The sequence below is a fragment of the Athene cunicularia genome, assembly GCF_003259725.1.
Source record: "Athene cunicularia isolate RWA chromosome 3 unlocalized genomic scaffold, athCun1 chr3_part1, whole genome shotgun sequence".
In the NCBI taxonomy this organism is placed as follows: Eukaryota; Metazoa; Chordata; class Aves; order Strigiformes; family Strigidae; genus Athene; species Athene cunicularia.
The window spans coordinates 82,426,162-82,442,750 of NW_020799097.1; the positions used below are offsets into that span (position 1 = coordinate 82,426,162).

The following is a 16,589-nucleotide window of genomic DNA, read 5'->3' on the forward strand; positions in this document are numbered from 1 at the left end:
TGACTGATTTGTTAGGCTTTTTATTTATTCCATTCATTCCTTCTTAACCTATTCAAAATTTAGTACTGGTGTTTACAAGGATCACATCCAGACAAAATGATCCTTTGCCTATAGCTACAGAGCTGCTGTAGAACAAGATCAGGCAAATCCCTCTAGTGGAAACAATGCATACAGCAGGAATTAACAATGCATGAAGACAATTTCCCACATAGAGCAGGCTCCACTGACAAGAAAGTTTTGGGTTTTTCTTTTTCTAGTGTAACTGTATTTACATCTGCATCAGGCACAGATGTTTCAGTCATGAAAGACGAAAAAAGATAAGATCTGCCAGCTGGAAAATTACTTTTCAGTCAAACTTGATGCAAACTTACTCCCTCAAAACCCTCAAAGAATTGCTTGCTGTTAAAGACAGATAATTCCTCCTTTCTCCTCTCACTTTTAATGTTAAAAGATTAACTAAGCCTTGGCTACCTTTACACTAATGGAGAGAAGAGCTACATAACCATCCCAGGGCATTTAGAGGTGCCTGTTTATGTGATAAATATGCAATATTATATATGCTGGAACATCAAGAAGTTGTCAGAATCCAACCTAAAGCAAGATGAAATAGTCACCCTCTGTGAGGTTCAACTTGCACTGAAATAAGTGCGAAGAACCCTGCAGTGATTTTAATGAGAATTGGATTTGCTCTTGCCTGCTTTGAGAAAGTGAAGTACTTGGGAGACAGCAGGAAGTGTTTCTTAATAAGTTACAAGAGATTAAGAACCATTTCTAAGTAGCAACTTACAATTAAAGGCCTAACATCCACTTCCTTTTTTGCCATGAAGAGCTCTTTAACTTGTTCACATTGTAGAATCTCTTTACTTATGTACTTAGAACAATCAGTCAATGTCTTGCCATATTTACAAGGCATTACAGAAGTGAAGTCTGGCCCACATGTGTATAAGTAAAATGCTTCCTCTGGTCCAATCTTTGCACCTAAAAACCAGAAAAGCAGCTGTTAACTCTTTAGTATGTAATAAGGCAAAGTTCACACATTAGCTATTAGACTGCATCAGAGACTTTACAAGGAAGATCACTGGATGGTTTTCATAGGCCCTGCTGAAAAACAATCAGTACAGTCCAAAGCTTGCTTTTAGCTACTGTAGACCAGTGGATTCTGACATAACAGGCCAGATCAATTCAGTAGCAAAGGCAACTGAAATGAAGTCAGGAAAATGTCTGCATGAACTGAAGACCAACAGGTGTGAATAATCAATTACACTTTAAAATCGAGGAGTCCATGCCTCCTCAGTGTTTTCAAGATTAGTGATAGCAACAACATGCTACAACATCATGGACAGTTGGGTAGAGTGACCAAGAAGGATGCAACAACAATAAAAGCTCATTAAAATTAATAAGGAGGAAAAAAAAAATATTTGTAGAAAGCCAAAGGAACCTCCCTCCCCTTTCTAGACAGCACATCTTAGGTCATCTGTTTGTGAGAAAGCAAAGTTAAAAGCAGCATCAAGACAGACCTAAGTCTGAGATGTACAGGTGCATGACAACTGTGTAGCAAAAAATCCAGTGTCCTCTGAATACACCACAGTTACACTGGCTGTAGGCACATGGGGATCAGACTATGTATATTCACAAGGTGGAGCTTACATTTATGATGTGGCCCACACAGATACACATACAACATCTGCACACACCACACATCCTGTTAAACTGATTTCACTTATGTAGTAGTCCTGATCAGGCCACTGCACCTGAAGAAATGCCAGCTGATGACCAGCAGGGTTGCAGCCTTCAGCAGTAATCAGACAACCAGAAGTCCTGGACAAAGCTTCCCAAGGGAGGAGAGTTATACATCTAAGAAAACCTGAAAGTAACTTCAGCAGTTTCAGAAATAAGCATGCTTAACTCAGTATTTAGTGGCTCAGATTTTGTTTACCTTTTAATATGCTTCAAGTAATTTGAAACTAGCAGTTTAGAAGCAGGTAAGTGAAATCAATTTTCCAGCTGGGAGAGACTGAGTGCTTTAAGAAAAAAAACAGAACAAGTACCACCATCTCTCCATCCCATATACACAGGTATTATTTAAAGAAAATAGAAGAAACACTAAAGGAACTGGAATTACCAATTACAGCAACTAAAAAGAAAGCAAAAGAATAGTAGTAGAAGGACACAATTAGTAAGTACCCAATACTGAAACATTTACCTGCTTTCTCCCTGATAGATTATGCTGGATGGTAGTAAAAAAAAGTATTCTTTTTAACTGCAAAAACTTGGCATGTTTTAAAAAATAAAATTAAGCCTTTGATCTTGGAGGGGAAAGAGGAAATAAAGACTTATTCAAGAAAAAAAAGCATACAAGAGTACCATTAAATAGAAGCAGATTTCCAAGATCCCATCTACCCGACAATCGAAGTAATTCTTCTTGAGATGATATACAATGGCCAATCATACAAAATGTTTTATTGCTGTCAGATGATAAGCTTGATTTCCTTGGTAGTGCGTAATCTAAATTAATCTCACATTTCCTAAAAATACATATAAAGAAACAAGTTTAAACATTAAGAAGTGGTCAAAATTGCTAAGGTATTCAGCTTAGGCTTAAAATAGAATATTTAGTACATGAGAAGCCATGCTGTTATCAATATTAATAAAGACATTTTCAACTTCTAGGCACCTTAAAACTCACTTACATAATTATGTATTCAAATACTTCACAAAACAGAGAAATGAAGACCCCAACTAGAGCTGCCATACAGTCAAGATTTCCTAGATCTGAAATTCTTTTCTTCTTCCCTCTGACCTTAGACAAGAAACTGTATATAACACTAGTAAAATACCACAGTTTTTCAATAATTTCTACTGTTCCTAAAAAGTCAAAGGTCTTTGAATATGCTAATATACATCATGAAAACTGTGGTTCACATATGGAAAACACCATGTTAGGGATTTGCTTATACCAGGGAAGTGTTAGAGCTAGTGTGCTGTACAGCCACAGGCAATAAGACTGATGTGCATTTACAGACAGACCAGGTGGACTGTAAAGGTCATCTGCAACTTTCTGGAAGAGCCTAACTGAGCAAATTGACAATTAATTCTCTATATAGAGGGACCACATTAACTACACATGTGCAGAACACTGTAGTATTCTTGGTTTCTCCTGTATCTCCATATTTGGAGTTTACTGCATTTCAACATGCACAGACTGAACAATGGAGGCGAAGAAATCAAGTTGCTTAAGAATTAACTCCATGTAGTTTCAAGAACTAAGGTAAATATATACTTTACAGCTATAGGTTTAACTGCAGGAAGAAAAACTGTGCAACAGCTTTTTTCCTAGATACAGCTTTAAGAATATCTTTAATAATATTGCTTGTTTACTGACCAAAATCTAGGGGAATACTAAAGAGTTTGTGATACATCTAGTTGTTTTACAAGATAGTATTTTGACCACCTCCTTCATATTTGTGACACAAAAGCAATCTTCATAGTCTGGACTTTAGGAAGAAAGGATGAAAACTGAAATATTTAATAAATTCCCTTTTCCTTAACCAGTTAATATTTCATTCAGGCACAGGCCCACCCAACCTAGCATCAGGCACCTTATTTAGAAGCACAGACCTTCAGTTTTCAGTGGAAGTAGTAGTACTTCCTACTGCCAGTTCAGATCTGGTCTGAAATATGTTTTAACTTCTCCCCTTTCTATTTCTCTCAGTGGAGCAAAATGACTGCCTTCTCTCCATCTCTTCATTCCTACTTTCAACAATATTGCCAGAACCTGAACTATACTTCCTCAATTTTAATTCTTCATCAGACACATTATGCCTACTGCTAACTTCATGCCATAGCTTTTTTTGAATCTTACTCAAAATCTTGTAGTACTTACCTCTTTCACTTACTCATGACAAATTGGTCCATGGTATGAACTGATGATTCTTGAAGCAATCAGACAATTCTGGATATTTCTAGGGAATGCCTAGCAGTGTAAGACATCCCTCTCCTACCCCAGAAGACTACTCAGCCATATCTTCAACTTACACCAAAATAGTACAGAAGTTTTCCTACCAGAGAAAATCTTTTTAAGATGATCAATATATAGGTAAAACTAACATATACCTTACCTCTGACCAGAAACCCACAGCAACAGCTTTCCATGGATATTTTTCTTGCCTTCTGGCTGTTGCCAATATGTTATTGCCAAATGCTGCCACCTGCCCACAAGGAAAACATTCTCTGGAGATTCAGCCTGTGCCAGCAGACCAGCTTTCATCTCATCATTTGGATCCATGCACATACTATAGAAACAACAGAAAAGGAAAAACCAAGTGTGTGCATGTTTGTTTTCAAATTTGCATTTTAAGCCCCAAATTTGCAATTTTTTGGCCTCAGTTACTCTGAGATTGCATTCCTTAACTTTCACAGATAATATTTTTGATCACAATGCTATATTTAGAGTGTTCAACATAAGCTAGGAAAATCCTCACATTACAGTTTCAATTTAGTTACTTTCACTTGTTTACATGAATCTGCTTACATTTAATATAAGGATATTATCTTTATTTTACAGTGAAGAGTTAAATTCAGTTTACTGAAAAAGTACAGGTGTTTTGAATGCTGTGAAACAGTGTTCTAAAAAGTGCAGCTTTAGACTTATTTTAAGGATACATTACTTACAAGAACTAAAGTAGAGCTAAAATGTGTTCAGAAGATTAAAACCAAGATTGCTGAAGTAACAGCAATTTTCACACTTCAGGTGTGAAAACCTACAGCTACAAAAGCTTTTGCTTATCTTCACAAACTTATTACATCATTTCTTTAACACTTGAATTGCTACCTTGCATTGCATTATGACTGATCTTGCATCTTATTTTGAGCCAATTATTTATATATGACTACAGGAAACGTGCAAGACCAGAGACTAACACTTTAAGCAAGTAAACCTGTAGATCTGTATGCAACAAATGTACTTGATGTTGCCATCGGTGTGCAAGATGATTCAACTATAGAAATTAGTTTTCTACTCTCCATCAGTATTGCCTGCAAGCTGCAACTGGAAGTAACAATATGTATGTTCATGAGACTGCTTTTGGACTAATGCACCATACCGAAATATGAATGCTCCAGTGTTCAAGTCTGCCCAGACTTGTATCATCAGTGCTTTGGAACCCAGTGAAATTATATGAACACAGCCATCTTCAACAAGTTTATCTCCCAGGCTTAGGTATTCCATTCCTATAGACTTCATTTCTTCTAGAAATATAAACATTTTTATACACAATTACAATACAATAACAAAGCCTGTCCAAACAGCTATAGAGTGTGAAAAGAAACAGCTTGGGTACTATATAGGGGTTCCATGGTTGTTTTTCCACCCCACCCCCCATCTTGCATGATTCTTTTCAGAGACCTAGGTCTCTTATAAACTGAAATAGAGGAGCTCTACATTCACTCAGCACATCACATGTCTTTGTAAAGCCAGTACGCATGAATATACTCTAATTCAATATTGTTTTCAACATGCCATATCATATTACGTTCCTATGTTGAACTGGCACTCTTAGTGTCAGTTCACCAAGAAATGTTTAGATTTTTCTTCCCAAATCATACTACCCTTCAAGTATAATCTTGCATTTAATATTTTTACTTCACCAAGCAACAGCACAGACCTTCTAACTAAGGCAGCTCTAGTGAGTTCCAAGATTCAGGGCAGGGTTGTCCCTCCTTTTATTCAAATACAGTAGAAAAGAATAAAGGACAGTAAAAGATATTCCAAGTGTTGTGATTGGAAGACATTTTATATAACTTTAAAAATTTTTCCTCCTACAAATTGTAAACCAAAAGATCCTGCTCAGAAGAGTTTGGAAGCAGGTGGGTCTCTACAAAAGTATAAACAGGAGTGTTGTACAGCTATTAACATTTACAATGGCACACATAAGGAAAGCTGAAGGATTTATACTGAGTCAGCCTCAGACTGACTTGATGGATTCAGAGCATCTTTTAGTTAAGACCTCCTATTTAAATCCTAAATCAAAGACTTACTAGCTCTCTATTAAAGAGCACAAAAGCCACTTCATCAATACATGAGACAAAATAAACTTGAGAGCAGCCTTTTCCCATGACCTTTCAGCTGCAGCATTTAACATTTTCTTCATCATAACATGAAGTAGCACAAAGACTTTTTACTGAAGTTACAAATCCAGTGAGAATACTAAATTTCTAAGGAACCAGGCATTAATCCAATTTAAAAACTAAGGCTGGAAATGTTTTATCTTTAAGCATATGAGACAGTACTCAAAGAAAAATCATAAAGACTACCACTCATGTTTAATATCCATAAGAAAGTTCAACCTTTTATATATGGAACATTGATTAGTAATACTTGTAACAGAATTCTTCAGTGCTACCCAAGTAGAAACAGAAGTACTATATCCTCACCTGTGCTGTCAAAGCTGTTCTCTCTTACAGCTATCAGTCTGCTGCTTCTCTTGAATTTTTTCCCTTTTTCTGTTAAATTTTCTGTTTCATGAGCATATTCCAGATGAAACCACAGTGAGACACTGAAGCCTTCAGACATGTGTGGCCAACAGTTTTGTCCAACTAAAGGCAAGTGAATTGGGGCTACATGCCAAGAAGAAAGCAGCTGGTGACTCAAATTTTCACCATCTGTCTCTTTCTTACTCTGTGAAAATTTTGCTCTTTTTAGTAGTCCTGCAGTTTTGCTGTTGGAAGTGCTAGCAGATTTTTGTGAAGAACTAGTACTCAAACTTGCGCCATGTAGCAAAGGGAAGGTAAGGTACTGTAATGGGTTCATATAAATATTAGTTTCGATAATCTTCAATACACCCTTGAGTAGTATCTCCTAGAATAAATAAACCAAACAAATGAGAAAAAAAATAATCAAACTGTTTACACTATGTAGTCAAGTGTCATCTAACTAAACAGAAACCCATTCTTCACTTAAACTCAGATTCCTGTTTTCCCAACAGGAGGTGGATTCCATATTCAAACTGATACACATTTACAAAGTATCAAGTAGTAACTTCAACAGACTATGGCCTAACAGTTCTGGGGATTTAGGGCAGATCAAGCTTCAAGTTACCATGCTCAAGAATGAGCTGAATCACAACAGGTAAGGTCATTGCACAATCTTATCCCACATTTGTTATGTGCTATCGGATTAATTTATACCTCAACAAAAGACCACACCTTTTACCCTGTGTTTGAGGCTGGTCAGGAATGCAACACACACGCCATCACTTTGTTACTGCATGATCAGTAACAAAACTAGCTGAGCACTTAACCCAGACAGTTTCTCTAAGTACTTAGCCAATTATTGCAAGCCACATTTGAAAAATTTACTTGTGTCTCCTTGTTTGCTACTATTTCAGACTCCACAGTATTTTTATTTTGACTTTTTTCCTATGGACTCCCACACAAATGAACAGCTAGGTATTTCAGCAGTATATTCCACACAGTAGATTCCAGTGTTACACAAACCAGCTTAAGACAGTTTTGAAAGTAATTTCTGCAGCTAAAGCATTCCCGAAATAGTGAGATGCTTTATAACTTAGCAGGAATGACTTCAAATTTTACAGTATTAAGAGTGCTCTGTCACCCATAACCACATCAGTCTCCAAGAGGAATCTTGTTCTCTTGTGCTGAAGAGACTTCTCAAGACTAACACACACTTCAAAACCCCCTCTTATCTATTTCCACATTTTGAGAATGATCTGGTCAACAACCAAATTTCATTTGCTCTGATCAGTTAGAATGTTATCACAACATTACCAAAATTCTTGGGACACAAAAGGACTTTAATTTTGCTTCATTCTTCTCATTAAGCTTCTAAATTTTGTTATGTGCTACTCCATACATACCGTACAAGGTGTCTTCTCCAAAAATATCCTCAGAAGAAGTGTGAGCTCTTCTGAACATGTCTGTGAACTCATTAAGGAAACTAACAGGTCTACCAGCACCATCTGACATGCTAAAAATAAGGAGACAAAATATTCTTAAGAACTTTTTTTAAAAGCTTTAGATATTCCATACTATTATGAGAAAAGATTAATTTGGAATGCAGAGTGTTTTGCGAAACATTTAAAATTCAGGAAGCAATAACTATTACAAGATGAATTCTAGACAGACCCAACAGTACTTCCTGACACTACCCTTCAAAATTTTATTGAATGAATCTAGACAGCTACACCAAACCTGGCTCCTAGGTTTGCAAAGTGGAGCCTGAAAGTCTGGGAACCTACCATCTACAATGCAAAAGCTATCCCCACAAAGCCAGGGATCAAAGTCCTGGAATGGGTTTACATCATCTTCTGCTGTGGAGCAACCTCATTATGTGAAGCTACCTTTGGGCAAGTATTTAAATTTGCTTCCACATTCGTGGATTAGCCAGATGTTTTCTGATTAGAAATAAAACACAATCAAGACATCACTAAGACTTGTGTTACAACAAAATGTGAAATAAAACTTATGTTGTGATGGATTCAATCAGTAAGATTTTTCCAAGCAATGTTTGTTAACACTGTCAACCCTAACGTTTACAATTTCAACTACCATTTTCAGATCTGCCAGCATGTGTTTAAATAACAGATTTCCACTAGCTCAGAAATAACCCTGTATTTACACATAAGTTAGATACTTGTCACAAGTTAAAGAAGCAGCTGCATAAATTCACACATGCCAATGAATTTGCTTTGTCAATTTTGTATTTGCACTATGAACTAAAAATTTGAGTCTGTATATATTAAGTTATAAAAAGCAATGTTTAAGTTACTTAGACCTTGAACTCACCATGAAAACTAGATTCTGTTTGTGTCAATATGTTCAGAAATCCTCCCAAAAGGTGTTTGACAGCTCCCTGGTATAAAAAAAAAAAAACCACCACAGGGAAAGTTTATATCTGAAGAATATACACCAGCTCAAAAGACTAGGAAATAATTTATTTCAGTCAATTCTTGTCTTTAAAATCAACAGTAGACAATTCTAGTTACTTTATGAACATTTTTATGTTTACTATTGAACATTTTTTTGTGTTCAGTTGCTGAAAACAGACTTTGAAATCCAAATTATTTTAGAAAGAAACCTTCCAGCCATTATCAGTTCAGCAGCTGGGATCTCCCTTGTTTTCTACCTCTTAACAGAATTACAGAATTTGACAGTGGTGACAGAATGCAGCATGTTCTTATATACTGATGCAATATTGAAAGCAAATTCAACCTTTCCCCAACCTTTTTATGCAAAATTAAAGAATAATTACCAAAAAAATCCCCATGTACTGAAGAACATCCCTCACAAATGCATCTTAAAGCTAATTTGAAAAAAATCTAATTGAAGATATTCAAAATCTCCGAATTGATTCGTTTAATAAGACTGCTCTAAATTATATTGAAGAGTAATGAAAATTAGATATTGAACTGTTAGTCGTTTCATGTGTTGAAGTTCAGAAACAAGAAATAGATGTGTGCTAGTGATTTAAAGCTAATAATTCACACAAAGAATTGGAGTACTGAAACAACGTTTTCCTTTCTTGCTTTTGGTTTACACTGTAAAGCACTAACTGCTTCTTAATCAAACGATCATATAAACAAGCTCTTTATGCTTAGATTACTTAACCATATTTTCTTCTTTTGCAAAAGGGACATAGTTATTAAAAAGCAAAGAACAAACTAACAATGAAATTCCAAAGGATCATGAGACCATCAACATATGTATAACTAATTTCTAATGTAAACTTATGAAGAATACAAGTGTGAAATACTTTTGAGGTACACCACTGAAAGTTTCTAAAAGTACATATGGAATACATATATTTAGTATGTTTACATATATCCATATACAGGAAAATATTAGCTTTTCCGGCTTTTTAAAAGGTCTGACAATCATGAAGTCTGTATCTATAGCTCTAGTTATCGAACAATCTTGATAAAATAAGGTAGCTCAAAAGCTTTATAGGACAAACACCAGAAACTACAGTTAACTAATGTACTGAAAGGTAATAAATGCAATGCACGTGGCAATATTAGTCATTGACATTGTTACAGGTCTTACCAAGTACCCTTAACAAGTGAGAATAGTTCTGAGATCACTATTAGATATACTGGCACTAAAAAACTGAAGCAAATAAGATGTACAACTGCTAAGCTGTTGCCTTTAATAACATTTTTACCTGTTCTATAAGTACAGTGGCATTCCTCTCCTTTTGGCTGATGATTTTCAGGCAGCTTTGGAATACATGAGCAAGCACATCTAAACTTGCATTACCAGCTGAGAGCAAGTTTAATTCTAACATGCAGATTTCAGGATACATTAATTCTCCTTGACTGATGTTTTCAGCTAGGTCATTAAAATAACCTGAAGGACCAGTACATCCTGGTTCTCCCTTTGTGTCTGCTCCTGAAAGAAAACACTTGTCTTACTGAAACTTACTCAGCTGAATACAGTTTGTATGATTTAAGCAGAACATCCAAGGACATAGTTTCTCCAGCCTTCTCATAGGTACAAACCAAAAATAGTTTCTAGCTTATAAGCAGTTTTCAAAATAACAGTATAATCTAGTCTGCTTCAGATTTTCATATTTTCCTGCTAATACAGAAGAGCAAAGATGCAGCTTCTTCCATTACATGCTTTTAAACTATGTGCCTTCATTTCTTGGGAACTGGACACACACACAGAGTAATCAAAATAAGCAATTCATGAAACATGACAGTAAAATCATTGTAATAGAACCTCAAGCTTCTATTCAGAACTCTGAGCCTGCTAAGGAAGGAGATAAATTGAAATTATTTTATGTTAAAAGGTTGGGGGAAACAGTTTAGTTATTTTACTCAGAAAATGCACATGACAATATCTACATGACAAACCATCACAACATTTCAGCCTCTCCTCTTAGACCTTGGAGAGACTTTAAAAGATGTTACTTTAAAAAATTTGGTACAGACATACGTTTCATGCAAATATTTCAGATTAGAAGCATTTCTCAATTAAAAATTTAAAGTATCGTACAGCTGTCAATAAAGCCTAGTTGCACAGGTAAACAGCAACAGTTGAATGCAGTTCTAATAAAAGCTGTTACTGTTCATGCTGACCTCATACAAGAACATAAGCACCCAGATATTCAGCACAAAGGAAAAATTAAAGCAAATACATGTTCAAAATTAATTACACAAACAGAATACAGCAAGAGATGTGCACATCAGACCCTGAATGAATACAAAGAGACACATCCTATCACAAGTCAAATGAAGCATGTAATTGGGAAAAGCCAGCACAGATTCACCAGTGGCAAATCACAATCGCCTCCAAGTAACATGCTTGGTCAGCGTGGGATGAACAGCAGACACTGACTACCTGGATTTCTCCAAGGCTTTTTATACAGTTCCCCACAGCCTCCTCCTAGAAAAGCTGGTACGTTACAGTCTAGACAAGTAGTGTGTGCAGTGGGTAGGGAACTGGCTGACAGGCTGCACCCAGAGGGTGGAGGCAAACAGGTCTTGCACTTGGGAAAATACAACCTAGGGTGCAGCACAGGCTGGGATCTACCTGGCTGGGGGGCAACTCTGTGGAAAGGGATCTATCTGGGGGTCCTGGTGGACAACAAGCTCAACATGAGTGAACAGTGTGCTGCAGCAGCAAAGAAAGCCAACAAGATGCTGGGTTGCATCAAGGATATCACCAGCAGAGATGAAGTACATTATTGCACTTTACTCAGCACTTGTCAGGCCACACCTGGAATACTGTGTCCAGTTTTGGTCCCCACTATACAAAAAATGTTGTGGACAGGCTGGAGAGGGTTCAGAGAAGGACCACAAAGATGATTAAAGGACTGGAAAGCCTGCTGTATAAGGAAAGCCTGAGAGAAGTGGGTTTGTTCAGCTGTGAGAAGGCTTGGAGGAGACCTTATGACCATGTGCCAGTATTTAAAGGGTGGCTACAAGGAAGATGGAGACTCCCTTTTTACAAGGAGTCACATGGAAAAGATGAGGGGTAATGGGTACCAGTTACTCCTGAGGAGTTTCCAACTGGACACAGTAAGAAAATTTTTCAGTGAGAACAACGAGCCATTGGAATAATGTCCCCAAGGAAGTGGTAGATTCTCCAGCATTGGACACTTAAGATTCAGCTGGACAGGGTGCTGGGCCATCTTGTCTAGATCGTGCTTTTGCCAAGAAAGGTTGGACCAGATGATCCTTGAGGTCCCTTCCAACCTGGTGTTCTACAATTCTATGATATAATTAGACCATCTAATTTCTAACAGATTGTTATAATACTAAATAAGAAATTCAGTACTGATTTTGAAACAGACTACTGCTAAGCATATCTGGAGAAAACAGCTTTTAGACCACAATAATACATTTGAACAAAATTACTTTAGAGCAAGAGTCACATAAACCAAAACCACCAAAATGGAACAGTTCCTGTAACACTCAGTAAGAATATTCAGCATCTTTCCATCTATAACTGCATCCTACTGGAAGTAAAAAAGTTAAACTATGTTTATCTGTTAAAGGTCCGATGCTCACTCATTTTGCACATCTCAAAAGACAAGCAAGTTTTGCTGTGTTAAAGACTGCTTTGTATTTTCATAAGTTTCAGTTACCTTCATTCTTGGTTTCACTATCATCTGGGTTACTTTCACTATCTGCTTCATATCCTTCTTCCTCAGCAAAAAATTGAAGACTACAGCACTGTGATTCTTCAGTTTCTTCAGAAATATCTCCAGGTTGTGACACAGGCTCCTTTTCAGTGTAATGGGTCTGTACAAGCAAATTTACCATCTTTGGTCAGAAAGGCAAGCAATTTAGAACCCTCCAGGTGCCTATCTTCTCCAAGCCCATTGCCAAAAGTAACTAATTAATCATACATTTTCAAGAAACTTAAGATACTTTTTAAGAATACTTCATTCTTACATAAAAATGGATTGTGCAAAGATGGGGTTTTTTACTACCTACCTGACCAATGCTTTGATAAGCAGGTGGCCAATGCATTAAGAATAAATGTGTTTTCAAAAGCCACTGCCACAATAAGCATGCAACTTGACAGTTACTTTAAGGTGAAGATATGTCTGCAGCCACTACAGTGAACAGCCCTGTTTGAAGCTCTCCCTTTGAGAGTCTGTCACACTCAAGAGTCAAAGAGTAAAGAGGACATCAGGTTTCAGGTATGTCCACGAAGCATAACACAGCTTGGTCCTTTCTGGGGCATGACTCATTTCTGAGCAGTAAATGTGTGGACCGTATCAATAACCAGCACTCGACTTACACTTACATATGAGAATCAGAGAATTAATCTTCAACAGCCATAGTAACCAAACACATTTAAACATGTCCTATCAAGTTTAAAAATAGACCCAAACAATAAAAACGTGACTAAGCAAACACTTAGTTGGCATTCCATACCTTTTCAGTTTTTTCTTCAGAATGATCCAGATCAACAGAAAAAGTGCCCAATGCAACACGAAGCAGTGAATCAAACAGAGGCTTTGCCAAGTCAGTTTCTATCACTTTTGATTGAGCAAGCTCCTCTCTTATTTGAAGTAAGATATCATCCACACAGGTATTCTGCATTTTGGGGGAGACAAACATTTTGATTCATGTTATTCTGTTTGATCTAATTCTTTCATTTAAGATCTTCCCCTTCCACCTACACTAATCTGACTTCTCAGCTAAAACCAGCTTTCATCCAGTCTCCTGCAATAAGGATTCAACCTGTTTGTCATGACAGATTTAGCTGGTTAAGCAGTCTCCACACTGAAAAAAAATCTGGCAACATGCCTTTTCCCAAACATTGCAAGTGAAAGCACTGTTTCAAAAATAAATATCTCTGAAACAGTTTCAAGCACAATGCATTCAAACCACACCACAATGTTACTAGAGGTTAACATGACAGAGGGTGACGTTCAAGTTCACAAAAATAGCAAATGGCTCAGACAGAACTCCAGTTTCTACTTGTACTTAATGCCTCCTGCTTTTGTAACAAACTGCCAAGTAAAATTCAAGATAGCAATTAAAACATTAAAGCACAGTGAAGGTGTCTTCCATAAATTAACAACTTGTTGTAGAACACTGAATTAGTTCACCTCTAAGGCTTAGTAGTTTTTCCGGGTGTTCTTTCAGTACCTGTGCCCTCTAATACTTCTTAAGTGCCATGCTCTGCTCAGATCCATCATCAAAAACATGATGTGTGAGCCACTATATATAATGCTCACATCTTGCCTATGCAGCTCTCCAATCCCACCTCTATGATGCATTCTCAACTGAATACTCTTTCAAAAAAACACCAGTTTCTCCCACCATTCAAAACCATCAGCTCAGACAGCCTCCTGAGAATGTGAGACTGAACAAATGGACTAAACAGGGAAAAAAAAAAAAACAACAACAAAACAAACAGAAAAAGTAGGCCATAACTAACCAGAAAAAATACAGGCATAGTCAGCCAGCAATTCATAGTTGTTGACATCCACTATTGCCTTTGAGTCAGAGGAAATCATTTCTTTCCTCTAGTCAGGATCATTTTATGCAGAAAAAGATAAACAAAATCTTCATCTGCCAGGACAAGTCTTCCCTGGGACTCAAGATACATTGATCCAGAAAACAGCATTTGATGTTCAGCCCTTAGCCATATTGACCATGCTAGCCCAAACTGTAACAAATAGATGAAAAATAAACCAGAAACACAGTTCAAAAAAGTAAACAAGGTGAAAAATCTCATCTAGTCTGGATCAATCTCCCACTCTGGAAGGCCCTCTCAAGCTCACAAGCAGCAGAGAATTGGCATGAACAGGGATCTAACCCAGAAGAGCAGAAAACAAAGATCATGTTGGAAAACAAGCAGAGGGGTACAGGATCCTTACCAGCATCTTACCAAATACAAAAAGTGACAAGTTGACACATGGGAAGATGCCTTCTCAAACAGCAACTGTCAGTTTGTTTATCTACCCACTCCCATTCTTTCATGCCTGCTGACCACCACCCTTGGTTACTAACATCACTGAACTGCATGCTTTCAGTACTACACAGAATAAAAAAAAGGGTACCAAAAGAGCATAAGATTTTTTCATCTCTAAAAGAACTTTTGATTAAATTACTGTTGAAAGAATATTGTATGTAACAAATATGAGTAAAATAAGCTAAGGGAAGTTGCACAGTACCTGGTGAAACATCTCCACTTCCAACTTTTGCTGCATGGTGCTTGCACTGTGCAGACAAATTGTCAGCAGAGCTTCCAGAAGTCTGATACCTTGGAGTGCCCACTCAGTCTCTTCTCTTACAGAAGTCTTTATTCCTTCAAGATTAGGAACTGAAGTAACTGAAGTGTGTTCCCTACTCAAAGAGCTGTCACAGTAGACACATTCAGACACCAGCTGTTCTGCACCAGCAAGACTGTCAGAACTATCGAGCTCCAATTGTGTCACCTCTCTGCTTTTAGCAAACTGAACAGAGTCATCCTTGTTGAGAAGCTCACCACGAGGACTCCCATGTGAACTTCTGCTGCTTTCACTCATTACTCTCTCCCTCTTTGCTTGCTCCATTTCCTTATTTTTTGCAAGTTTCTGGATTATCAGAATTAGTAATCTATGGCATGCTTCAAAGCCTCCAAGTCTATGGAACTGCCTCTGGAAAACTGAACTATACAAATAGATGCAACGACACATGGACCAAATATCTGCAGCCCTGTGAATATTTTCCAGAGAGGGCAAAGTAAGGCTTTCCAGTGACAGATACGGTAATTTATGACCTAATGGCTCACTGGCTGTGCTATCATATCCTGACGTATCTTCAGAGTCATTAGCTGAATCCAGATCACCATCTGCTTCTTTACTTACACATAAAAAGGCAACACAGAGGAATAGGTTTACTGTGTTAACATGAACGTCTTGGCTCACAAACTTTTTCTTTTTTGGGTAGGCCTCTTTCAAACCAGCATAAAACTTGCTCAGGCTTTGAGGAACTTCTGAAACAGCATGCTGGCTACAAAGAGAAGCAGACAAGCCAGATGTAGACTCCTTTTGTTCACTGTTCAGGCCTTCCAACTCTGGCATTGCTTGGTCTTTCTGCTGGTCACCAAGGCAGAATATCAAAGTCTCTAGCACTTTTAAAGAATGGCTTCTTAAAGTATCTAAGTAATTTAACTCGGTCATTTGATTCACTCCATTACAACTGAGAAACAAGTATCTAATTACCCTGCAAGAGAAAGCATAAGAGTTACCTTATAAATGAGCCACAAATTCATGTAGTTCAGGTAACACATCTTATACAAAAATAACCCTCTGTTCTACCCACCTGAGTAACACCAAGGACTGATCATGTATACAGTAATTGATAAAAATGACCGTAAATTGCAAATTAAAGAGAAAAGAAACTTGTTTGCAGCACTCTAGAATCCCAAGTATCATCCATCCAGTAACAGAAAATTCTTTTTTTTTTGTAAGATACAACGTAGGAAATATTGATTACCCTCTAAAATGTAGTCCACAAAGATGCATGATGTTCAAAACCTTAAAAGGGGTTCAATTAACCATATTTATGACATTTGCTCTTTAGTGGTACTTCCTTCCCATAACTTTTTATTAGCAATTGGAG

At 37.1% G+C, this 16,589-nt stretch overlaps 1 protein-coding gene across 1 annotated transcript in view; it reads right to left on the reverse strand.

Moving 5' to 3' along the window:
• LYST (lysosomal trafficking regulator) overlaps positions 1 to 16,589 on the reverse strand; it is a 92,764-nt gene that overhangs the window by 41,918 nt on the left and 34,257 nt on the right. Inside the window, exons 6-16 of the mRNA XM_026845820.1 lie at positions 15,158 to 16,190; positions 13,407 to 13,568; positions 12,608 to 12,764; positions 10,178 to 10,404; positions 8,803 to 8,869; positions 7,875 to 7,984; positions 6,433 to 6,856; positions 5,103 to 5,247; positions 4,119 to 4,292; positions 2,365 to 2,525; positions 788 to 978 (exon numbers count right to left, since the gene is read on the reverse strand). Of these exons, the coding sequence (XP_026701621.1) occupies positions 788 to 978; positions 2,365 to 2,525; positions 4,119 to 4,292; positions 5,103 to 5,247; positions 6,433 to 6,856; positions 7,875 to 7,984; positions 8,803 to 8,869; positions 10,178 to 10,404; positions 12,608 to 12,764; positions 13,407 to 13,568; positions 15,158 to 16,190 (2,851 nt within the window). The remainder of the gene's footprint in view (positions 1 to 787; positions 979 to 2,364; positions 2,526 to 4,118; positions 4,293 to 5,102; positions 5,248 to 6,432; positions 6,857 to 7,874; positions 7,985 to 8,802; positions 8,870 to 10,177; positions 10,405 to 12,607; positions 12,765 to 13,406; positions 13,569 to 15,157; positions 16,191 to 16,589) is intronic.